The following is a 24,995-nucleotide window of genomic DNA, read 5'->3' as shown; positions in this document are numbered from 1 at the left end:
TAACTTATTTACAGTATATACAGGAGCACAATGTTGGGATTGTCCCACAGAATGTGTTACATAACGAAGAAAATGACATAGAATGACACAAATAAAATCACACTTGTGTGAAGTGAGCGGCGCTCTTATAATCATACATCATCGTACATCACATTCCGTGCTCAAACAGACAGACAGACACACAAAGCTGTTCATAGTAGTCGCTCACAAAAGATTGTCGCATATGAACGCCTTTTCTCTGTCCCTTGCACACTGACGCTGCATGTCGAACTGCCTATAGGCTATCAGCAGCGCATATGCTCAGTGCAAATTCCATCATTTCCTCATGTGACCACTGAAAGTCAGAGATGTTGTACATCACTGTGTCTGAGGCACTGGGGTACATCACATGACCCTCCATGGGCAGCAGGGAGGACGCTGGGGCATGGCTGTGCTGTTGTACCTCCAGCCCGCTGCTCTCCTGCACAGTGGAGGTGGTTGTGGGCACCATGGACTGGTCACTGCTGCTGCTGGTGGTCGCTGGTAGAATGTTGAAACAAGATGGTGTCGATTCATCATTAGTGCTGACCAGGCTCTCCGACTCTGAAGCTTGGAAGGTGAGGTCCATCTTCTCTTTGAAGCCCGGGGCAGCCGTGGCACTCACATCCGTGGGAGCATCATCATTGTGGGGAGGTGGGGAGGACGTGGGGGCATGGCTGTGCTGTTGTACCTGTAGCCCGCTGCTCTCCTGCACAGTGGAGGTGGTTGTGGGCAACATGGACTGAGCACGGGTGGTGGCGGTTCCTGGTAGACTGGCCATGATGTTGTTGAAAGATGGTTTCGATTCATCATTAGTGCTGCCCAGGCTCTCGTCCTCAGAAGCTTGGAAGGTGAGGTCCATCTTCTCTTTGTTGCCCGGGGCAGCCGTGGCTCTGTCTAACTTTACACGGCTACGTGTCTTCTTGGGTCTTTGCAGTGGGACTACGGCTGCCTCCTCCCTCTGAGCTGCCTCACGCTTAACCCCTCCTCTCCTCCTCCTCTTTCTGCTGCCTCCAGTATCCGTGGGAGCATCATCATCGTGGGGTGGTGAGCCCTGTGGTGAATTGAGGCAGGATTGAATCAGGGCATTGCCCGCCTCACTAGTGAACATGGGCTGGAGCTTGTCGGAGGCAAATTTGTAGATGTGTCCCGTTTCACTGGCCACCAGAAACAGAACCTGGGTTCCTGTCAGCTTGGTGAGCTCTTCAATCTTTTTTATTACACCATTTTTACGAACGCTGAAGATTTTGCGTCGCCTTAATGTGTTCTCAATGAACTCATTGTCTAACTTTACACGGCCACGTGTCTTCTTGGGTCTTTGCAGTTGGACTACGGCTGCCTCCTCCTCCTGACCTGCCTCACGCTTCACCCCTCCTCTCCTCTTCTTTCTGCTGTCTCCAGTTGAAACCATGGAGTCATATTCATCTGCTGTACAGGTGGAATCATCTCCTGAGTCGCTGCATGAAGGCTTTCTGTCTCTACGTTTGTAAGACATCATGGATATGGTGAGGTCTAGTGGCCACACAGTGATGTTGTTGCTGCTCCTTTCTCTGTATCTCTCCCTTTGAACTGTGCTGAACAAAGACAAAGTGTGAATGAGGTGTTGAGCTTCACGTTCACCTTTTATTTGGGGAACTGGCCAATCACAGCACAAGTTTCCTCCCATCAACAAGCGTAAGCCTGACACCGAGGCTATCAACAAACAGGGTTGTCTCGGCGACGCGGAAGCGCTGTGCAGTTCCGCGACATTTTTTTAAACTAGATGATCGTTGGCAACTCGGCATGTGATTGGCTGAGATAACTCGACTTCTGATTGGCTGAGACGCCGGTGCGGAGCGCTCATGGACAAATCAACGTCCCTCTTTTAAGAGATGCTGCTTCAATGCTTTGCTAACAACAAGCTACAACACTACCATCTGCTGGCTGGTGGCTTTATCTTCCGTTTTATTTTTCATGTAAACAAACCATTTGTTTGGCTGGCTCTGCTCCAGCGTCTCAGCCATTGAGCCAATCATAAGTCGAGTTATCTCAGCCAATCACATGCCGAGTTCCCAACGACAGTTCTAGTTTAAAAAAAAATCGCGGAACAGCGACGCCGCTTCCGCGTCGCCGTGGCAACCATGTTTGTTGATGGGAGGAAACCTATGCTGTGATTGACCAGTTCCCCCAAATAAAAGGTGAACGTTAAACTCAACACCTCATTCACACTTTGTCTTTGTCCAGCACACAGTTCAAAGGGAGAGATACAGAGAAAGGAGCAGCAACAACATCAATCACTGTGTGGCCACTAGACCTCACCATATCAACCAGAGAGTAACATTCTGTTACACTTTAAAGCTTTATTCAAAGCTCATCTGAAATATCGGTGGAGAGATGCTCAACATTGGTCCTCTTCCTCCCACCGCAGTGGTGAAGGAGGAGACAGCATGTGGTGTCCTTGATGCTGCTTATTCCACCTCTATGGAGGAGATGCAGGTGCAGGACGGTGCTGCTGCCTTGCTGCAGTATTATGACCTGCAACCCTGTAGGGACATCCCAACTCTGCAGGCTGGCCCTTATTATGAGCTGCTGTTTTCCCCCGATGACTCCAGCCTCCCTCATCAGGGGAAAGTGATGCCCAGCGTAGCCGCATACGGCCCCGATGCCTCCAGCCTCCACCATCGGGGGACAGTGATGCCCAGCGCAGCCGCATACGGCCCTGATGACTCCAGCCTCCCCCATCGGGGGACAGTGATGTCCACCAGTAGCCGTAGTGACAATGTGGATGAAGAAATGGCTGCATTGTTTGACCTTTTTAGCCCCGGCTCAAGCCTCTCTCAGGGGACAACGGTGATGGACACCACCACCACCACCACCACTACTGAGCACCGTCCTCAGACGACCACCGCACAAAGCCATGGCTCCTCCTCAAGCGTTTCTCATGGGACCACGATGGGCCTGGCATGGGCCAACACCACACGATGGGCCGACACCACCACAACCAGCGACGGTGTTCCACCACAGGGGACGTGGACGGCGGTCCCCACGCTCAGCCCCCGCAGCAGCAGCAGCCCCGGTCTTCCTCAGAAGGCTGCCGTGCTGAAGAAGAGGGGCCGGTTCCAGCGTTCCGTCATCATGGACGCCGAGCAGACGAAGGTGCTCTATCTGCAGCGGAACAAGGAAGCGGCCAGAATGTCCCGAGAGAAGAAGAAAACCTACGTGCAGTCTCTGGAGAGCAGCGTCAAGGCGCTGGAGGGGGACAATAAGCAGCTGCTTCAGAGGCTGCAGTACTTGGAGCTTGTCTGCCGTGCACATGGCGTTTCTCCTCCATGATGATGCTTTATAGACTCTATACTTCAGAGATTCATACTGTAAATATATATTGTAAATAGTGTACATTTATATATTGTTTTATAATTGTTGTTTATATTGTTTATTTATATTGTTGTTTATTATTACATATTGTTTTTTTATCTGGACAATACAAAAATGTAATCTCCATTTTTATCTTGTTCCTACAACTTTTTCAACCACAGCAGCATCTCAACCCTAACATCACTATTCTAGGTCATAATATAGGCAAACATTCAGAGAAAATAACACACATTGTGAGCTTGTAGATTGACTATTTCCAGCTAAGAGATTTGGTGTAGAGGGAATAGAGGAGGGGACCAAGTATATACTGTACCCCTTGGGGACCCTCGGTCAACAAAATAGGCTATAAAAGGGATCAAATCATCAAAGAATGTCTCATCATATGCATGGGGTTAAAAGGTTAAATTGTGAATTTCTTACATGGTTCAGTTTTGAATTGCACTAAACTAAACACAAAACTACTCTATGTATACAGATGGTATACATACCGTTTGCTGTTAGTAATTAATAACATGTTACCAGCATGTGACGTCAGTACATCTTAAGATACAATAGGCTAGTTTGCACTGAGTAAATGTTCTATGGCCCATTAAAAAAAAGTGTGTTTGTACTGCACAAAATGACTTTACCTATAATAAGTAGGTTAAATATTGCAATTCATAAAACACCAAAAACTTTGCAATATACAATATGTTCTTTCAATATGATTCATCACCCTATAGCTTATGGTTCAGAACCATGGCTGCTTGATACCAATACCTTAAAACGGTATACTGTTAGTTACTAAGGGTTGACAGTATAAAAGGTATGAATTTAACTGACAGTATCGATTTTGACCATGATACTGTCATACCGTGCTGATCGGTAGTCTTTACAACAAGTTACAAGACAAGAAGTCAGCAGTGGACATGTATACAAATATTGATTTGATTGACTAAAGTTAAATTATTGTTGACTACCTTATTCACTGACAAAAAACAAAATAAAAACTAAGCTACGATGACTAAAACCAAGACTACATATATTGGACAATTTCGTCAACAGATACAAACTAAATGTTAGGGAGGTACTAGTGGAGAAGAGATCCAGCAGAACTAAAAGACAAGTCATTTTGTGGTTGGTTGCTCTCAGTTGTTGCACTCAGGTGGTGGAGCCTCTTGTGAAGTCATGGACATTTTGTGAAGGGTGCACCAGTTTCCCCTTACTTTCGATCCTGGTATTAAAGTACTGCCTCTGACTGCAGTGATAGCTGTGCTCATCATCAAGGGCACACTTTAAAGCAGTTACCAGTACTTATAAGAGTGCACCCTAGCTGTGCTTAGCAAGGTCACAGAGAGACAGGAAGATTTCTATATAGTGTCTGAAAAAGTAAAGACACGTCTGAGCTCTCCAGGACAGACGACACCTCTGGCCTGTGCTCCAAGGGGCCGCCCCGACCAACGGACTGATATGGATCGGATAATTTGTGATATAACAGGTCGTATCTGCTTTTATCTATATTAATTTGCTGTTCATATCATATCACGTGGACCCATTCATTTTGGGATATGTATCCCAGTAGCCTAATCATTAAAATATATGCCAGTTATGCCAGTCCCTTGACTTATGTTTACAGCCTGTTTATTGGACTTTAGATAACCTTTGAACTCAATAGTAACGCATCAGTTGGCAACTCAACAATGTTGACTGGCTCCTCTGTTTAGGCCAAGGTGTCAATGAGATCTAGGTCTATCATTGTGCCATCATTGTTGCTTTCAAATTGAGAGAGGGCAATGGGTGGATGACATTGTTGGATCTCAACTGCGAGTGCACATTTTCAATTGCATCTGTTGGGATCCGCCCAATGTGTTAGAGATGTGCTCTCTCCTGTCATCTGGGCCATCCACATATTATTTCCTTTGTGTGTGTGTGTGTGTGTGCGCGTGTGTCACTGTGTGCGTGTGTAGCTGACATCAGTCAAAAAAAACATCCAACGCAGTAGGTGTCGCTGCAGGCTGTGTACTGGCGTCTGTTCTGTTCTGTTCTCTTCTCGACCGCCGTGACGTCACTACAAGCAGCAGAATAATAAATGTAGTTGCGGGAAAAAGTCTGAACTGTTCCGTCAACAAGAAGGTAATGTTATGTTGTTGTAAACAATGCAACTTATACATATATGTTGTTGTTAATTGCGAAGAGCTTTCCGTTTCTCCGGTTATTCAGTTGACTTGACAGTCATCAAACTGGTCAGGCTCCTACTTGATCTAGCCCCCCGAACCCACCTCACCCCTGCCCACTTCGACAGGCTGGAATGGCTTAGGGTCGACGACAGAGTACAGCATCTTGCAATGGGTCTGGTCCACAAGATTCGATACACCACCAAGATACCCATGTACCTGTCTAGATACTTCCTTAATGTTAACGAAGTCCACACCCACAACACCAGAGGGAGTGCAACGAACCATGTACAACCCAGATTCGGCACAAACAAGGGACTAAATTATTTTCGCTCCTATGCCACCAAAATGTGGAACGCCCTACCAACTGTCATTAAGACATGCGAATCCCTTGACTCCTTCAAAACCGCTCTCAAAGGGCACCTACGGATGGCTGCAATTCGAAACTGGCCCCCGTAAAATCTGAATCCCCCCCCCCCCCCCCCCCGCCCCCCCCTTTTTTCCCCTCACTGTATATATTTCTTTTCCCTTTTTACCTCCTTTATGATGAATTCCTGTTCTGTCTATAGAAGTGTCTATTTGTACGTCTCTAAATGTTTTGATGATTTGAACATGGTGGACCCTATTGGAAACAAGTGTAATGCTTAATTGGGTCGTCCACTCACAGTTAACAGCCTTTGTATTGAGTTTGTGCTTGAAATGTCAAAAACCATCCCATTTCCAGACTAAAGTGAACTAAAGTGGACACTGGACAAAAATCCCTGCTATGTATCGACTAGTGTGACATATGCACATGTCCGGGGAGACCTCCTCTACAACACCACACTGTCCGCTAAGCAGCAGAGGTGTAAAACAAAAATTGGCACGCCATACAGCGAGGTGAAAGATAAAAAAATATCCCATTTCCAGACTAAAGTGAACTAAAGTGGACACTGGACAAAAATCCCTGCTATGTATCGACTAGTGTGACATATGCACATGTCCGGGGAGACCTCCTCTACAACACCACACTGTCCGCTAAGCAGCAGAGGTGTAAAACAAAAATTGGCACGCCATACAGCGAGGTGAAAGGTCAAAAACCATCTCATTTCCAGACTAAAGTGAACTAAAGTGGACACTGGACAAAAATCCCTGCTATGTATCGACTAGTGTGACATATGCACATGTCCGGGGAGACCTTCTCTACAACACCACACTGTCCGCTAAGCAGCAGAGGTGTAAAACAAAAATTGGCACGCCATACAGCGAGGTGAAAGGTCAAAAACTATCCCATTTCCAGACTAAAGTGGACACTGGACAAAAATCCCTGCTATGTATCGACTAGTGTGACATATGCACATGTCCGGGGAGACCTCCTCTACAACACCACAGTGTCCGCTAAGCAGCAGAGGTGTAAAAATAAAATTGGCACACCATACAGCAAGGTGAAAGAAAAAATATCCCATTTCCAGACTAAAGTGAACTAAAGTGGACACTGGACACTAGTCTTTGTGCTTACTGTGATCATCTAAAAACAAACGTTTGAAATGTTTGGACTGAGCTGGGTTTGCTTTATATACGTACATCTAACTTTTGATCAATTTATGTGTGTGTGTACAATGTTTGCACTTTATGTTTGCAGTGATGTTTTGCACTATAGGTACTTACTGCATGTTGTACCTATACTTTTGAGTAACGTTTGCACTTGGTACATTGAACGTCTTACCTTTTTATACATTTGAGTGACGTTTGCATTGAGGTACATTGCATGTTGTACCTATACTTTTGAGTAACGTTTGCACTTGGTACATTGAACGTCTTACCTTTTTATACATTTGAGTAATGTATGCACTTTAGGTACGTTTGCACTTATAGTATCATTTTGAATTTTTGAGTGACGTTTGCACTGATTGACGTTTGTAGTTTTTGCATGTTTTGCATGTGTTTGAATAATGTTTGCTGTATTAACACAGATGCACACACATACAGTAAATTGATCAAAAGTTACTACTAAACTATTAAAGTAGATTCTCAGTCCACCTTAAGACAAATTACGTTTAAAAACAAATATTGTAGGGATTTGGAAACTTTTTTTGCAGAGTGAATTTTTCTTCTTCTGTGTAACAGTGAATGAGAAACACCGTAAGCAAACTGTATGCCTTTTTCTTTCCATTGAAAGTGTACACTGTTATATTAGCAATGATTAATTAAAAGGTATTTTTTTGTAACTTTCAAAGCCTTGTCTGTATTCTTTTATATTCTATTGTATTTTAGTCCACTTTTTGACCTTTCACCTCACTGTATGGCGTGCCAATTTTTGTTTTACACCTCTGCCGCTTAGCGGACAGTGTGGTGTTGTAGAGGAGGTCTCCCCGGACATGTGCATATGTCACACTAGTCGATACATAGAAGGGATTTTTGTCCAGCATCCACTTTATAAAGTCCATGCACTCCAGTGAATGGACTTGGGCACTCCAGTGCATAGACTTGGGCATTTATCCATTTAGATAACTTTTTTACGTTATTTCAATACTTATTTTTACACAAACATAATGTGTCTTCACAATAACTGTAATGTAATAATAATACTAATAATGTAATGTAATCATTATTTAATTAACGACGCTTTTATTCTGAAAGCAACCGGATGTCTTAAATTTGCTAGCTCTCAAACAGGAAGTTCTAGATTTGCCAAAAAGACGGAGCCCTATGCAAATAGCCAAATAGCTACCGGTGGACGATCTCTTCAAAATAAGAGTACCCCCTAAAGTATTGATTTGCACATTAAAACTATAAATTAAGATCAAGAATTAAACGATGCTATAAGACACACATTATGTTTCTGTATAAAAATAAGTAATGAAATAACATAAGATTATAAAAAAGTTATCTAAATGGATGAATGCTATTCACTGGAGTGCATGGCCTTTACAAATTGGACGCTGGACAAAAATCGGTGCTATGTTTCAACTAGTGTGACATATCACGCGTTCGGGAAGACCTCCTCTACAACACCACACCCTCCGCTAAGTAGCAGATGTGTAAAAAAAAAATTGGCATGCCATTTAGTGAGTTCAGAGGCAGTGTGGTTTTTGGCAGAACATTTTGATTTGAATGTCATAAGATTTTAGTCGACTAATTCTACAGTTGATTTAGACTAAAATGTGTTTTGGCGGGCCTTGATGTTGTCGAAATGACTGATTTTACACTTGCTGAAAATAGCCGATCTACAAGCTCACAACGCGTCGCGCTCTATAACACCACACCCTCCGCTAAGCAGCAAAAAGGTGTAAACAAAAAAAGAAAGGCATGCCATCTAGTGAGATCAGAGGTAAAAATGTACCATTTCCAGAATAAAGTGGACGCTGGACAAAAATCGGTGCCATGTTTCAACTAGTGTGACATAGGCACGCGTTCAGGGAGACCTCCTCTACAACACCACAGGCACACACCACTGTACCTTGTTATGAGGGTTAGGGTTATTCCATGAATTATTTCACTCCGTTGTGCAGTTTAACCCATTTTTACCTAAAAATGTCTTCTACATCCTGACAGTTTTCTGAAAAAGCTATGTTTCTATGTCAGTCGTTCTTCGATTTTTCAAAAATAGCAGACCTACAAGCTCGTAGCGCGCCACTTGGTGGCGCGCTATGAGCTTGTAGATCTGCTATTTTTCAATAGCTAAAGCATAACATAATGCTAACACCAAAAGGGGTTCCCGCCCTAGTAAATATTAGAAATAAAAATAGGCTCTCATTGACTTCCATTGTAACGGGTCAACAGCTGTCAAAGTCACTCTTTTAGCACATAAACGAACAAAACAAAAGTTGATTCTGACAGGTTATCATTATCACATCAGGAAAACTCAGGAAAATGTTTTATTTTTATTTATTTTTTAAAAAGCAACTTTGCAATCACGCAGCCCGTTCGGCAAAAAAGTACTTATGTTACATATTTCGCGTAATACATGTTTTGGAAACGTTTTTGTTTATTAACAAAATCAATAGGCAAAAACAATGAGTAGTAAAATATTTTTCCAGGAACATTGATGAATTCCAAAACATTTTCCAGGACTGGACAATGTTTAATTTCAAAGTATTTCTAGCCCATTTTGACCCGAGATCAGATTCTAAAAATGTCTTCTACATCCTGACAGTTTTCTGAAAAAGCTATGTTTCTATTTCAGTGGTTCTTCAATGTTTCAATTTTTTTTTGAAGAACCACTCGGTGGCGCGCTATGAGCTTGTAGATCTGCTATTTTTCAATAGCTAAAGCATAACATAATGCTAACACCAAAAGGGGTTCCCGCCCAAAATGGGCTAGTAATTTCATGACCGAGAGAACCCTGCTTGAAGGAACACTTCAACACTTACTTACAGTTTAGGTATTCAGTGGAGGCGCTTATCCAGACTTTTAGGAGGAGGGAGACCCGCACACTGCCACTTGCTGGTTCAAGAACCTTTTATTTTAACCTTTCGACCTTCATCAGGCATGATCTAATCCATACTTAAAAGTGCAAAATCTTAGAGGAGAGGATAACATTGGTCCAAACACTTTTTTTTGTTTTGTTTTAATAAAATTGTCACAATTGATCCAGTCCAGATGTTTGTCATGATAATTATTGTTAAAGGTCTAGTGACGATTATTATTCTATTGCACCCAATAGCACCAATTGCACCCAAAAAAACCCTGAACTTTGGACATTCAGTGGATTTTCTGTGCTCTGCACAGATTACATTCAAATAAAACACAATTATATTAAAAAAAAACAGCCATGCCTGTAATGGCATCCTCTAGCAAAAACTTATAATAAAGTCAACATAAATGGTTTGTTAATACGTTTTAAAGGTTTATAATGAGAAGAAAACAAAATAGCTGGAGCATGGAGGCCTCTATTGACAGTATAATAATCCAATATATTGTCCTTGTCTATCGACCTCCCTACGATCATACAGCCATTTCATTTGTTCCTCCCAATGAGCTCAATATACTGGAAACTAAAGGTGCACAATTTAATTGGCTTATTTATGCCGTATCAGGCGTATCTGTATCGATCCGATCTCAAAATAACTTTCACCGATATTGTTGACGCAATAACAACATGACCATCAATAGCTTTGTACTTGCAGAGCGGCCAGTCTGCCTGTCTCTTTAACTGGGGCGGCGGTGGCTCAGGGGTAGAGTTTCCGGATGGTAACCGCAAGGTCGCCAGTTCGAACCCGGCTCCCCCAGAGTTAGTGTCGAAGTGTCCTTGAGCAAGACACTGAACCCCTAATTGCTCCTGATGTGCTGGTTGGTACCTTGCATGGTTTCCGCTGCCATCAGTGTATGAATGTGTGTGTGAATGTAATGCACAATCTATGTAAAGCGCCTTGGATAAAGGCGCTATATAAATGCACCATTTACCATTTTAACCCATTCTGGGCGGGAACCCCTTTCGGTGTTTTAAGCATTACAGTATGTTATGCTTTAGCTGTTGAAAAATAGCATATCTACAAGCTCATAGCTACGAGCTTGTAGGTCTGCTATTTTTTTTTTAAACCGTGAAAATGTGGCGCAAATCTTTATATATATTCTTTCAGAGCGAACGTTTTTAACTCATATTTTCTTCTGGGAGGGGGAATCTCTGGAACAACATATTTTCAGATGGGGGTCCGTGGCCAAATACATATAATTCTGGGGGTCCTTGACATGAAATATTGAGCACCAGAGTATACGGATATATATTCTATATCAGTGGTGCTCAATATTAGCAAAGGGCTACTTTGAACAACACACGAGGATAGCTAAGGGGGGCTGCATTGTTTAAGAGCAGATGATTTTAGGCAACACAATAATGAATGAATAGTGCAACACTGTTTTTGTTTTGTCCTGTGAGAAATGTGGACACAAAGGTGTAACTTTCAGATTACTTGATACATTGAAACTCTTGTCACAATTGTGTACATTGGAAAGTATTTAATCTAGTGTGGCTAAGCCGGTGTCGCTTGAGCTGATATGACTTACAAAAACTCTTATCACAATGTTTACATTGGAAAGGTTTTTCTTAACTGTGGACATACTGGTGTCTCTTCAGGGAGCCTGATAGACTGAAACTCTTATCACAATGTTTACATTGGAAAGGTTTTCCTTCACTGTGGACATACTGGTGTCTCTTCAGGGAGCCTGATAGACTGAAACTCTTATCACAATGTTTACATTGGAAAGGTTTTTCTCCAGTATGGATAACCTGGTGTTTTTTCAGAACACTTGACATACTGAAACTCTTATCACAATGTTTACATTGGAAAGGTTTTTCTCCAGAATGCACACGCCGGTGTATTTTCAAGTTAGACGATGAGGTAAAACTCTTGTCACAATGTTCACACTGGAAAGGTTTTTCTCCAGAATGCACACGCCGGTGTATTTTCAAGTCAGACGATGAGGTAAAACTCTTGTCACAATGTTCACACTGGAAAGGTTTTTCTCCAGTGTGGACGGTGTGGTGTTTCTTCAGGTTATTTAACCGACTGAAACACTTGCCACAATGTTCACACTGGAAAGGTTTTTCTCCAGTGTGAACACGCAGGTGTTTATTCAGTTCACCTGACTGACTGAAACTCTTGCCACAATGTATACACTGGAAAGGTTTTTCGCCGGTATGCAAATAATGGTGTGTTTTCAGGGAAGACGATGCAGTAAAACTCTTGTCACAGTGTTTACACTGGAAAGGTTTTTCTCCAGTGTGCATACGCTGGTGTTTCTTTAGATTACTTGTCTCACTGAAACTCTTGTCACAATGTTTACACTGGAAAGGTTTTTCTCCAGTGTGGACACGCCAGTGTCTCCTCAGCTGATATGACTGGCTGAAACTCTTGTTACAATCTTTACACTGGAAAGGTTTTTCTCCGGTGTGGACACGCTGGCGTTTCTTCAGGTCACCTGACAGAGAGAGAGAGATACAGAAAGACAAAGATGGTCGGAGTGTGAGAGGGGGGAGCGAAGGGGAGAGGCAGGATAAAAATGGTGAGTACAGATAACTCGAAAAGCTTCCATCATCTTCTTCCCCGTTAATATTTATTTTTATTCATCATCTTTCCATTTTTTTTAGTCATTATGCCAACTGCCAGTGTTCCCCACACATGTAGTTCCTGTGCCTGTGTTTAACAATGACTGACCTCCAGTTGTCTCCGCCCAATCATCACTGTCTTCAGTGTCGGATTCACGCTCGACTTCAACTTCAGAGCAGTGCGAAGAGATGTCTTCATCGTCTTCTTCACCTTTCACTGCTAGTAATGTCAACGTTGACCCGACAGGTTCCTCTGGTCTTTGAAGTAGCTCCTCCTGTTCATCTTTAATGTGTGGAGGCACTGGTTTCTCCTGGAGCAGACTGGGGCTCCTCTCCTGTTTAGGGGAAACCTCCTCTTTACACACAACCATGTGCAGGATGTCTAGGAGCAGAAAGATAACATGATGGTCAACACTGGATTCCTAAAATGTAAATACATTCTTCTTCCATGTTCCATGTACAAAATGACTACTGTATCACTTACCAAGATAAGATTGACTAAACCGTTACCAACAACAGATTACAGTTCTGAATGTTTTAGCAAGATTTGAGCTTTCTTTTTTTTCCCTTTTTTTTTTTTATAGATTTGAGCTGTTTTTAAATACACTGTTTCATCTGGGCATCCTTTGTAGTAGTAATACATTTAATTAAGCAAAAGGGAGTTCCACTGGCCTTAGATAGCACTTTATGTAGACTTAGATAGTATTTTAAACAGACTTATAGCTTGTTACGTAGACAGCACTAGAATTGCATTTTATGTAGTCATAGCACTTTATAGTACACATGTATAATATATAATATAGTATGTATAGTTTACATAGATACTCCACTGTTACGTTCTTAGTTTACACATGATTAATGTTAACTACTTTTTATATACAGTATGTGACGTATGCCATGCTTTTGTTATTGCTTAATGTAAATCGCTCTGGATTAAGAACGTCTGCTAAATGCCTAAATTGTAATTGTAAATTGTCACAGCAAATATTATATTTGAATCATGAAATTCTCAAACAATTTAAAAAGAAATTACTTCACACCTGAGCTCTGATTTGGGAGTAAATTAACTGTTTTGTGGCAACATCAACTGTGAGGCTGATGAAGGACCTTGGCATCAGCGGACAAGTCCTACGTCGGGCCATCAAGGAGCTATCCAGACTGGCAGAGTGGAGTAGCCAGTGGCTCTGGCTGAAAAGGAAAGACCCTAGCTGGTCTCCCAAATAAGCAGGCTGGGCAGATGCAGAGGGGGGTGCTTCTGGGACGCCAGAATGCACTGCCGAGCCTACTGGAGACGTCGTGGGGTTAAATCAGCGAAACGTTGGTGAAAGTAGGACCCCACTTGACAACCCCTGTGAAGTGTCTGTCCAGCTGTCTCGACATCACAGTGCTCAAGTCTTCGATCCTTAGGTATGCGGTCAAGTGCAAGCCTGGCTCAGGGAGTAGGACGCCCCTGCCTTGCAGAGTCCCTAGGCACTTTTGGAACTAACATCATGTCCTGCGTTTTCGAAATCATTCACTCTGGATTCATCCAGTGACTGCCTTGAATAGAATGTCTGACAACAAGGGAAAGACCATGCGGCTGCTGAGTCCTACAAAGCATGAGCGGCACAGTTGAAAGAAAGCTTGACAAGATGGGAGACATCATCTACTCATACGGAGCAGAACGGTATGAAGTAAGGAGCAAGCAGGCAAAACCAACAGCATTAGAGAGCAAATCCAGGCGACAACAGGAGATCGATCGGCTCATCCGGGAGAGAAGGCAACTCAAGAAGCTGTGGAGGAAGGCTTCTGATGTTGAGAAGGAGGGCATCAACATCCTCCAGGGAAACCTCAGAAGCCGGCTAACAAGTCTGAGACGAGCAGAGAACTTGCGAAAGTCAAGGAAAAAGAGAGAACGTGCAAGATCACGCTTTTTCAAGGACCCCTTCAAGTTCGTGAAAACACTATTCACCAAAGAGAAGGGAGGAAACCTAAAAACATCAAGGCAGGAGCTGGAAACATATCTGGAAACGATGTATGCAGATGACAAGAGGCACGAACAGATAGCTATTCCATCTGACATTCCACCAATCGAGGAACCTGAACATCAAATGGACATTAATCCTCCCAAGTGGAGGGAGGTGGAACACGCAGTGAAGCGGGCGAGAGCAAATTCAGTCTGCTAAGAAGGAGAAGAGGGATCTCCATGTTGTTTTTCTTGACCTCGCTAATGCGTTCGGATCAGTCCCCCACAGTTTCATCTGGGCATCCTTTGACTTCTTTAGGATACCAGAGACCATCAAGCACCTGGTCAAGACCTTCAGCTCTATTTCACCACGCCAGACTTTACCACCACATGGCATCGCATGGAGATTGGCATTATGGCAGGATGTACCATTTCCCCATTGGCATTCACCATGGCGATGGAAGTCATCATAAGAGCCTCCAAGTGGGTGGTGGGCGGTGAGCGGCTAACCTCTGGAATCCGGCTACCACCCATCAGGGCCTATATGGATGACATGACAACCATGACAAACACAGTACCTTGTACCAGGCGCCTCCTAGGAAAGCTCCAACAGAACATCACCGGGGCCAGAATGAAATTCAAGCCATCCAAATCAAGGAGCATCTCCATAGTTAAAGGCAAACTGATGGAACAAAGGTTCTTCATCGATGAAGAACCTATCCCAACGGTCACTCAATCAAAAGTCTCGGAAGATGGTACGACTCAAAGCTTAAAGACTCTGATCAGGCACACGAACTCAGGCAAGAACTCATCAAAGGCCTGGAGACCATTGACAAATCCATGCTGCCTGGCAAGCTGAAAATCTGGTGCCTGCAGTTCGGCCTACTACCCCGCCTTATGTGGCCACTAACCATGTATGACATCACACTCACAAGAGTTGAGAAGATGGAGAGGATGATTAGCTCTCATCTGAGAAAGTGGTTAGGGGCCCCTCGATGCCTAAGTAGTGTGGCCCTGTATGGCCAGGGGATACTCCAGCTGCCCCTCTCTAGCCTCACTGAGGAGTTCAAATGCACGAAAGTGAGATTAGAGATGACCCTGACAGAATCAAAGGACACCGTAATCCGAGCTACTGCCCCAACCCTGGCAACAGGAAGGAAGTGGACTGTTAAGAACGCAGTAGAGCAGGCAAAATCTGCTCTCCACCACAGTGACATCATGGGCCAAGTTCAACATGGAAGAAGTGGCTTGGGGTTGGGTGAAAAGCGACCCTGCTGGAGCAAAGCAGCCTCCCGGGAGCAGCGTAAAATGGTTGTGGCCGAAGTCCGCCGACAGGAAGAAGCAAGCAGGTGTACCAAGGCTGTGTCGCAAGTAAAACAGGGCCAGTGGATGAGATGGGAGAGTGTGGAAAAGCGAAACATCAGCTGGAAGGACATGTGGGAGATGGAGACAAGCAGGATAAGTTTCCTTATTCGATCCACCTATGATGTCCTCCCTACCCCTACAAATCTCAACCAATGGCTGGGCGAAGATCCATCATGCCCCCTGTGTTCAACACGAGCTACACTAAGACACATCCTCGTTGGGTGCAAAGTGAGCCTCTCCCAAGGACGATACACCTGGAGGCACAACCAAGTACTCAAGGGCTTGGCAGCAACTCTGGAAAGCAGGAGAACCACCATCAATGCCTTGCCGCCCAGAGTAACCAACTCAGCCAACCCAATCGCGTTTGTTCGAGAAGGGCAACAAGGACAGCGGAAGTTTCCACCAAGGCCCAGGTTAGGTGAACTGAAGGCAACCAGAGACTGGCAGATGCTGGTGGACGTGGGCCAATGACTCACAGTTCCACCAGAGATCGTCATCACCAACCTGAGGCCTGACCTAGTCCTGTGGTTTGCGCTTTGCGCATAATCCAATATGGTTTGAAATTACACAAGCTCCGGGCTATATTATGAGTGTCAGACATTGTGGAAGCCCTACAGAAACAGAAAGGAAGAGCACATGAAACTTACTGAGGTGTGGGTGGTCTTCAGGTTCCTGTTTAATAGAAACCTCTTCAGGTTCCTGTTTAATAGAAACGTCTTCAGGTTCCTCCTGTTTAATAGAAACGTCCCTGGCTGAGTCTGGAGAGTTCATCTTCACCTGCAGTCTGGACTCCACACACCGGTCTGAAAACAAGTCAACAAGGAAGGACTTTCCATTTAGACCTGAGGACGATTCTACAAATGCCTTCTAAATCATGACAGTTTTCAGAAAAAACAATGTTTCTATGTCAGTGGTTCTCAACCTTTTTCATGTTAAGGACCCCCGGAATTATCTGTATTTGGCCGCGGACCCCCATCTGAAAATATGTGGCTCCAGGGACCCCCCCCCCAGAAGCAAAGATTTGAGTTCAAAACGTTCGCTCTGAAAGAATATATTCAAAGATTGTGTGGGGGTCTGGATGTTGCCCCCGGGTTCCCCCACACACTACAGTTGCACCGCTCACTTCACACAGGTGTGATTTTTTTCCCTAGGATAGCTGCGGGAAGGAGCGTTTGTTTTACGCCGCCGGGCTAATACTAGTAGGGTTAGTAGTAGGAGTAAGGAAAGCACCACCCGTGTGGGCGGAGCTTCACCTTCTATTACAAACAAGAAACCCACTTCTGACAGCTGCCTCGCTAGTCTAGTGGACTGCTCCCTCGACTTTGAATCCACACCTCACGAGTTCAAATCCCGTTACTATCATTATTTTAACAACAACCATGGACTACTTTTTTACGATTTTCCCTACAACTCCAGACTACTTTTTTGGAAAATACGGTAGTTATTGTGAGGTTAGGTTAAGGTTAGGTTTAGGCATAGTGTTTTGTGAGGTTAGGGTTAGGTTTAGGCATAGTTTTGTGAGGTTAGGCATACCACTTGTGTGCGGTCCAAAACACAGACCAGCGCTCCCTACTCCACTGACAAACAACCAATCACAAGCCGTAAAAAACGCAGCTATGCTAGGAAGAAAAAACACTCGCCTACCGGAACCACTGAGACAGACCAAAACACCGGAGACGATAGAGCGTCTGTATTGGCAGCGTATAGACTCACTAAATTGAGAAAGGACGCAATCATGTCACTTGATGGAGGACTTGTGTGTGTGTTGAAAAGCCGGTCGGTAGGGTACTTTTTGTTTTTGCAGGGCAGGCGGGATGTTGATTAATTTGTTTGGCGGGGCAAGTTGGCTCCCAGGGCACGCATCACCTGACCCGCGCATCACCATTACATACCTATCCGGTACAACGTCACTACAGGTCTCATCCTTGCATCAATCAGTCCACATCTCTGGTCCACCTCTCTCGGTTCCTCTTTGGAGGCCATGTGTTGATCCAGTAGATCTCTCCCTGTGGAGATCTGTAGAAATAAAATACCTTTTAGTTCTCATTCAGTAACCTTACATACATACAGTATTTCATAGAACAGTGGTTACATTCAGTAACCTTATAGAACACATAACAGATAGGAAGAAGATCACTTAAACACATTCACCGCCGATGACGTAGATCTACGTCAAGTCTAAATCGCAGTAAGACAATGTCTTCTCCGAGTGTGTCAGGGGTCTGTCACAAGTTAATTCTACATCCGGTTCCGATTCTGGTGGAACCTGTCTACCGAGCAATCTTCGTTCCTACTCTCACCAATGGTCATGAAGTGTGGGTCAAGCGCCTTGAGTTCCAAACAAGCCCGAAAATACCTCTGGGTGCGCTTGGACAGAACTCCATTCAACCAACACCTTGAAGACGTGAGGGCAAATTGGATTTCCACCCAAGCCCTGGTCTTCTCTGCAGCTGAATACTGTGCCCCAGTCTGGTGTAGGAGCCCACATGTCAAAAAGGTGGACACAGTATTTAACAACTCTCTCCGAACCATAACTGGCTGCCTGAAGCCCACTCCCATGTCCTACCTGACAGTCCTTTGCGGGAATTTCCACGGCCGGCCTCTGACGAGGGGCTGCTACCATCAAGCTAGCAAGGAAAGCCTTGCTTGTGGGTTCCAGACCACACAGGAACGCGCCCAGGGGGCCGGCCCGGTTCCGGTTAGCCGCCCCGCGTCCGAAACGGTAGAGAAATTACAGAGTTACCATGTGGGGGTCCCCGGGGGTCCCCGGAACATCCAGACCCCCAGGAATGCGGCCAGGGGGCCGGGCCGGTTCCGGCGTGCCGCCCCGCGTTTGAAACGGTTGTGGGGGTCCCTCTACTGTACTGTACTGTACTGTACTGGCACACCCGAAATCATCATATATACACTTTAACCCAGCCACCCACCCACACACACAGCTCCGTAAGGGAGTGGTTGCACCACTAAAAAATATATAAATACACTTATAGGGATAAGGGGTAAGATTTGTCTTTGTCTATATCAGTGTAGCCCCATATGTGCCCTCTCCCTACGCTCATTCTGTAGCTCCGAGATGAGGTCACACACAGGGCCCCTCCCACCCCGTTCAGAAACGGCGCATGTTTCCACAAGGAACGATTCTTACCCTTTTCTAAACAATGAATCGAAAACGTGAAGCGGTAGAAAGGGTTTACACTAATTCAAACTTAGCAACGTCCAAGAAAATCCAACTTTAAACAGTTTAGCATGTTTTTCAAGAAAGTTGAAAAGCTTTAGCGCCTCCCCGGCGCCTCCCCTGGTCGAAAATTTCCAACTGACTTCAGTTCACTCGACATGCATGCGCACACACACAAATCCCTTGATAAACATGGAAGCGGCTGACTAAACCAACCGCTGTAACGCTCGTAACCGTTTAAACTCGGATTTTCTTGGACGTTGCTAAGTTTGAATTAGTGTAAACCCTTTCTACCGCTTCACGTTTTCGATTCATTGTTTAGAAAAGGGTAAGAATCGTTCCTTGTGGAAACATGCGCCGTTTCTGAAAGATGTGGGAGGGGCCCTGTGTGTGACCTCATCTCGGAGCTACAGAATGAGCGTAGGGAGAGGGCACATATGGGGCTAATATCAGTGTAACATTTTAGCTCCCCGGGACACGTCATGACGTTGCTCCGAAGAGTGTAACCAAATGGATGAGTCCTTTTAACCTGAGGACGATTCTACAAATGTCTTCTAAATCCTGACAGTTTTCTGAAAATCCTGTCAGTGGTTCTCAAACATTTTCATGTCAAGGACCCCCAAAAATATATGTAGCCTATTTGGCCGCTGACCCCCATCTGAAAATATGTTGTTCCAGGGACCCCCCCATTGTTAATTTAACCTATCATGCATCATATTTACTATTTCTATGTGGCCTGTATAACATTAATTACCATAAGGTGAACTTATATAGGTGATGATGGTGAGAGATGTTAGAAACAAATCTGTAGGCCTATTAAACAGCCGTTTTGGAAATCGTAGGCTAATCTTTCCGGTGATAAAATGGCCACCAACGTAATCAAAAAAGTCAACCAAAGAACAAGATTCCTTTACAGGATTTCCTCACTGGTCAACAAAAACACCTTGAAGACCTTAACAGGAGCCCTCGTACAAGGTTTCTTTGACTATGCATGCACCTCCTGGTACCACAGCACCTCAAAGGCCCTTAAAACTAGGCTCCAGACTTCCCAAAACAAACTGGTCAGGCTCCTACTTGGCCTCACCCCCCGAACCCAACTCACCCCTGCCCACTTTGACAGGCTGGAATGGCTTAGGGTCGACGACAGAGTACAGCATCTTGCAATGGGTCTGGTCCACAAGATTCGATACACCACCAAGATACCCATGTACCTGTCTAGATACTTCCTTAATGTTAACGAAGTCCACACCCATAACACCAGAGGAAGTGCAACGAACCATGTACAACCCAGATTCGGCACAAACAAGGGACTAAATTATTTTCGCTCCTATGCCACCAAAATGTGGAACGCCCTACCAACAGTCATTAAGACATGCGAATCCCTTGACTCCTTCAAAACCGCTCTCAAAGGGCACCTACGGACGGCTGCAATTCGAAACTGGCCTCCGTAAAATCTGAATCCCCCCCCCCCCCCTGTCCACCCCCTTTTTCCCCTTACTGTATATGTTTCTTTTCCCTTTTTACCTCCCTTATGATGAATTCTTGTTCTGTTCTTTGACTATATATATATATAGAAGTGTCTATTTGTACGTCTCTAAATGTTTTGATAAATTGAACAAGGTGGACCCTCTTGTAAAGTGTAATGCTTAATTGGGTTGTCCACTCACAGTTAACAGTCTTTGTATTGAGTTTGTGCTTCAAATTTACTGTAATTCTGCAAACTGTTAATACATATTTCAATCAATCAATCAAAAGGTGTGATGAATGAGATTTCAAGTTAATCTAGTTCCCATGTTCGTTTTGAGTTGTGATGGCTGCTTTTATAACCTATGATTTGATTATGATTACAAAATGTCATGGCTAGAATGGCTCACTGTAGTAGACCTACGCTCCATGACTGGGGAACTTTATGCCGACAAACGGAGGCCAAAGTTCAAACCCCGTCAGAAACAAACGTTCATTTATTTACGGTATGTATTTATTCTTTCATCGATGCGTTTATATTGACGCATTACATGGGCTGCATCATAGATATATATATGGGCTGCATAGTTAATGTATGTGACACTATGTTTACTCATAGTTGCATAATGCAACTATGAGTAAATGCAACTTGCATTTATAAAACAAAGTGTTGTACATAGACAGTCACAGGAAGAAGGCTAGTGTCTTCCTGTTTCTCAACAACAAATGAAATGATTACTATATTTACCCAGGGTATCTGGGCTAAGCTCAAGAACTTGTTTCCAGCCAGGCCCTGCTCATAGAACATTTCATCGTAGTGGTTCAATGCCTTGTTCAAGGGCACTTCAGCGGTGGTAATTTTAACGTGTCGGACCGCTGCTTCGAACTGGCGACCTTCCGGTATCAAGACCGCTCCGCAATCCGTTCGGCCACCGCTGCCATTCACAATCACAACACAACAACAAAACACAAGGCTAAACAAAGGGTGTGCAACCACAACGCAATGTGAGTGTCCGTCCGTCTCCCCGACGCTTCTTAATCCAAACGAGAATCAGATCGGTTGGTATGTTTTGTTTAAATTGGTATTGACGAGGACAGCTACGCAGTGTTAGCCTGATTATCAGACTGTAGCTTTCTTGAAGATGCAGTCCACTCAGAGAGTGGGCGGGGTCTTTGGGCTGGATCCAGGCTAACGCAGTGTAGGGTCCGTGTAGGACCACAATGGAACATCTGCAGTTACTAGGACGACGGAGACGCGGTTTCAAGTTGATCTGATTTCATGTTAATCTTCTTCACCGGAAATTCGAGTCTAGTTTTTACGTTTGTGCCTCAAAATCACTCTTACCTTGTACAAATGCAAAATTTAAGGTCCTGTATGTTTTGCCCCACTTGTCCGGTGGGTGTTCGGCAAACAATTACACCACGTACGACCGTAGTTTTCAATAAAAAGGGTATTTTAATCCACTCCGTCCATACTCTGTCTCGGAATCCTCCATCGTAAATGCGCAACAGAACATTGGCCGCGCCAGGGTTCTGTTCCATTTACAATGGAGAGAAAACCAAGATGGCCGCCAGATTCCGAGACAGAGTATGGACAGAGTGGATTAAAATACATTTTTTATTGAAAACTACGGTCGTACGCGGTGTAATTGTTTGCCGAACACCCACCGGACAAGTGGGGCAAAACATACAGGAGCTTAGATTTTGCATTTGTACAAGGTAAGAGTGATTTTGAGGCACAAACGTAAAAACTAGACTCGAATTTCCGGACAGAGAGAGATTCGTCAGAATCGAAAAAAAACTCTACGAGAGTCTAAATCTTGGGCTAGGGCTTATCCTTTCAATAAAGGTATATATATATATACACCAACTCGGCCCGGGCGTACAGCCGGCGGAACTGCGCGGCCTGGTATTCATAAAGTAACCACACAATGCAGCCAATTAGCCAAACAATGTATTACTGCTGCTAGTAACTACTTGTTGTTTATAATCACATGTATAACAAACAAATAGATGAAAAACACAACATGAATCAGTTCATCTTTTCACCTGTAAGCTGTAGCTGTGTTTCTTTCAGTTGTGCTGCTAACAAACGTCCTCCTCCTGCTGCTTAACGACGACGTTTTAGTTTTCTTTGTATATGAATCAGCAGTCTGGCGAACAGCCAGTGGTTTTTGGCTAATCTAAGCTAGGTTACGTGACATTCTACTTCCTGGTTAGCCCCAAGGATAGTCTAAGAAGGATGAGACGCGAAGACCGTACGGGCGACGCCATGTTGCTTATGGTGCTCCATGGAAGGAAAGAAACATGCGCAGTTGAGACCAAGGAAGCTGAACGCGGAAGTGTTGGCTGCATATAGCCCATTGCATAGACATATATACATAGACGCCTCATTTGCCGCTGCAGTTCATTGGAGCGACGTGTATCCCAATGAAGGCGGAAGTGCAGTGCTGAAGGCTTTTTTTTTTTTTTAAACAAATCTTTATAACAGTCATGACAATATACATTACAAAACAAGACAAACAAACACAAACAACAAAGTTATTAACAATACAACATCAGAGCCAGGGGGGATTAGATTACTAACAGAAAACATTAAAAGAGTGAACACAAAGCAACAGTTCTCCGCAGCTTTCTTATTTAGAAGTGCTGAAGGCATTTGCTGAAGGCGACTGCGTCGCTGCCCGAGTGACGTCACTCATGTGAATCCTCCATGTCTCTCGCTGTCACTCAAGTGACTACTGGCCAATCACAGCGCGTCTTTTCCGGGACTTATGTTACGCACGCGGAAGCTTGACAAGCTTCCGCTTTGCTTCCGCTATTCTTCGCAAGGAATGTCGGGAAAATAGTGCCTTCAATTTTGACACACGCCTCAGAGCCGGAAGGGGCGTCTATGTATATATGTCTATGGCCCATTGCGCATGTTTCTTTCCTTCCAAAGCAACATGGCGTCGCCCGTACGGTCTTCGCGTCTCATCCTTCTTAGACTATCCTTGGTTAGCCCCCTTGGTTAGCCCTGAAACATGACTGCCATCATGTTTCAGGGCTACTTCCTGGTCAACGTGACTGCCAAGAATGAACACAGGATCCAGGGCACTTGCCTTAATGCCTTTCGCCCCCTGGTGGAGGAGGTGTGTAACTGTCGCTGATAGATAGATTAGATCAGTGGTTCCCAAACTTTAGCCCATAACCCAAAAGAGTTATTAGGGGCTCTATTTTCGTCCCTGCCTTTACCCGTTATGCCGACACCGGTATTTGCGCCTGGAGGTGTGGTCATGGGCGTGTTGTCACGCTTTCACCAATATTGCTATTTTGGTCACACATGGAAGCGATAAGCACCCGCTTTCTGTTTGGTTGTTTACAAGAATGCGCCCAGGCGGGGCTAATGCACATTCACTTCTACACCTGTCGACGCGTGCACACCTCCTCCCCCTTGCATAATGAAGTGCGAGGCTTTGACCATTTGAACGTGAGATGGCCTACACATAGGCTAGTTTTTTTTGTCCCTCTCCCTCTCTCTCTCTCTCTCTCTCACACACACACACATAGAGCCTGGTACAAAGCAACCATTGTCCGGCTGGGGTGTCACATTTTGAGCTCATGAAAAAGCTTGTGACAATTTGGAATATGTTTTAAATATTTACAACCCAAATCTTGCATGGGGTTCTCCTGGCATAAAATGTTTTCAGATGGGGGTCTCCTGGCCAAAGATAAATTAATTTGGGGGTCCTTGACATGAAACAGACAAGATTGGTTACAAACGTCATTTTATTTACACACAAAATAAAGTTACATTGTATACATCGTTAGAAATGGATGTTAGTTAACATGCAGGCTGCCATTTTTTGTTGTCTTAGGTCAAGTTTAGGGATCACATTAGTACATTAGGGTCCATCTATATTTCCATTTGTACACACTGAGACTTAAAGGTAGGTGAGTTATATTGAATCATTGCCATAGAGTTTTCCTTAATTATCAGTTTAAATGTTATAGTGTCCCGGTTAAAAAATGTGTCTCGTTTCTTTGTGTCATCACTTCCAATGTCACTTGTTTAACCCGTAGCATGCCTGAGTTCTCTATCCTGATTGCATACAATTGGTAAATGCATTTTCTGTTTAATAAGGAGCTGGAGAGTGGAGACTCCTTATTGGACAAACAAGAGTATAAAGAATATGCAATTTGGGTCTTGGATGAGACAGCTGACTCAACTTTTACCCTATACGCCGTATGTAGTGTACATCGGCTATTTGAAAATAGCCGATCGGCTATTTGAAAATCAAGCTGGGGACTTGATTGTCACACCTCCGGTTAGTTCGACCTGTGCTGCGGGTTACAAATCACCCGTGCTGCGGGTTACAATTCACCTGTGGCTCCCGACATACGTGACGGGTTACAACTAATCTGTGCTGCGGGTTACAATTCACCTGTGGATTCCTGTGAGGTTAGGGTTAGGTTAAGGTTTGGGATAGTGTTAGTAGGCCTAATGGTCGAACT

The 24,995-nt window shown here is 44.3% G+C and overlaps 1 protein-coding gene across 2 annotated transcripts; it reads right to left on the bottom strand.

Moving 5' to 3' along the window:
- Nucleotides 1-9,468: 9,468 nt before the first annotated feature.
- LOC306939648 (uncharacterized protein) lies at nucleotides 9,469-22,719 on the bottom strand. Of its 2 annotated transcripts, XM_079524289.1 has the most exons (6): nucleotides 22,551-22,719; nucleotides 21,250-21,436; nucleotides 17,755-17,878; nucleotides 16,510-16,665; nucleotides 12,662-12,934; nucleotides 9,469-12,425 (listed from the first exon to the last, which is right to left on the bottom strand). In XM_079524289.1, exons 2-6 carry the CDS (start codon nucleotides 21,307-21,309, stop codon nucleotides 11,551-11,553), a joined length of 1,488 nt encoding a protein of 495 aa, XP_079380415.1. In that variant the 5' UTR covers nucleotides 21,310-21,436; nucleotides 22,551-22,719; the 3' UTR covers nucleotides 9,469-11,550. The 2 variants fall into 2 exon arrangements, with proteins under 2 accessions (XP_079380415.1, XP_079380416.1); XM_079524290.1 differs by lacking the exon at nucleotides 21,250-21,436.
- Nucleotides 22,720-24,995: the final 2,276 nt, after the last annotated feature.

This window comes from Electrona antarctica (genome assembly GCF_951216825.1).
Source record: "Electrona antarctica genome assembly, chromosome: 16".
Taxonomy (NCBI): domain Eukaryota; kingdom Metazoa; phylum Chordata; class Actinopteri; order Myctophiformes; family Myctophidae; genus Electrona; species Electrona antarctica.
This window is presented reverse-complemented; position numbering and strand designations above follow the sequence as displayed.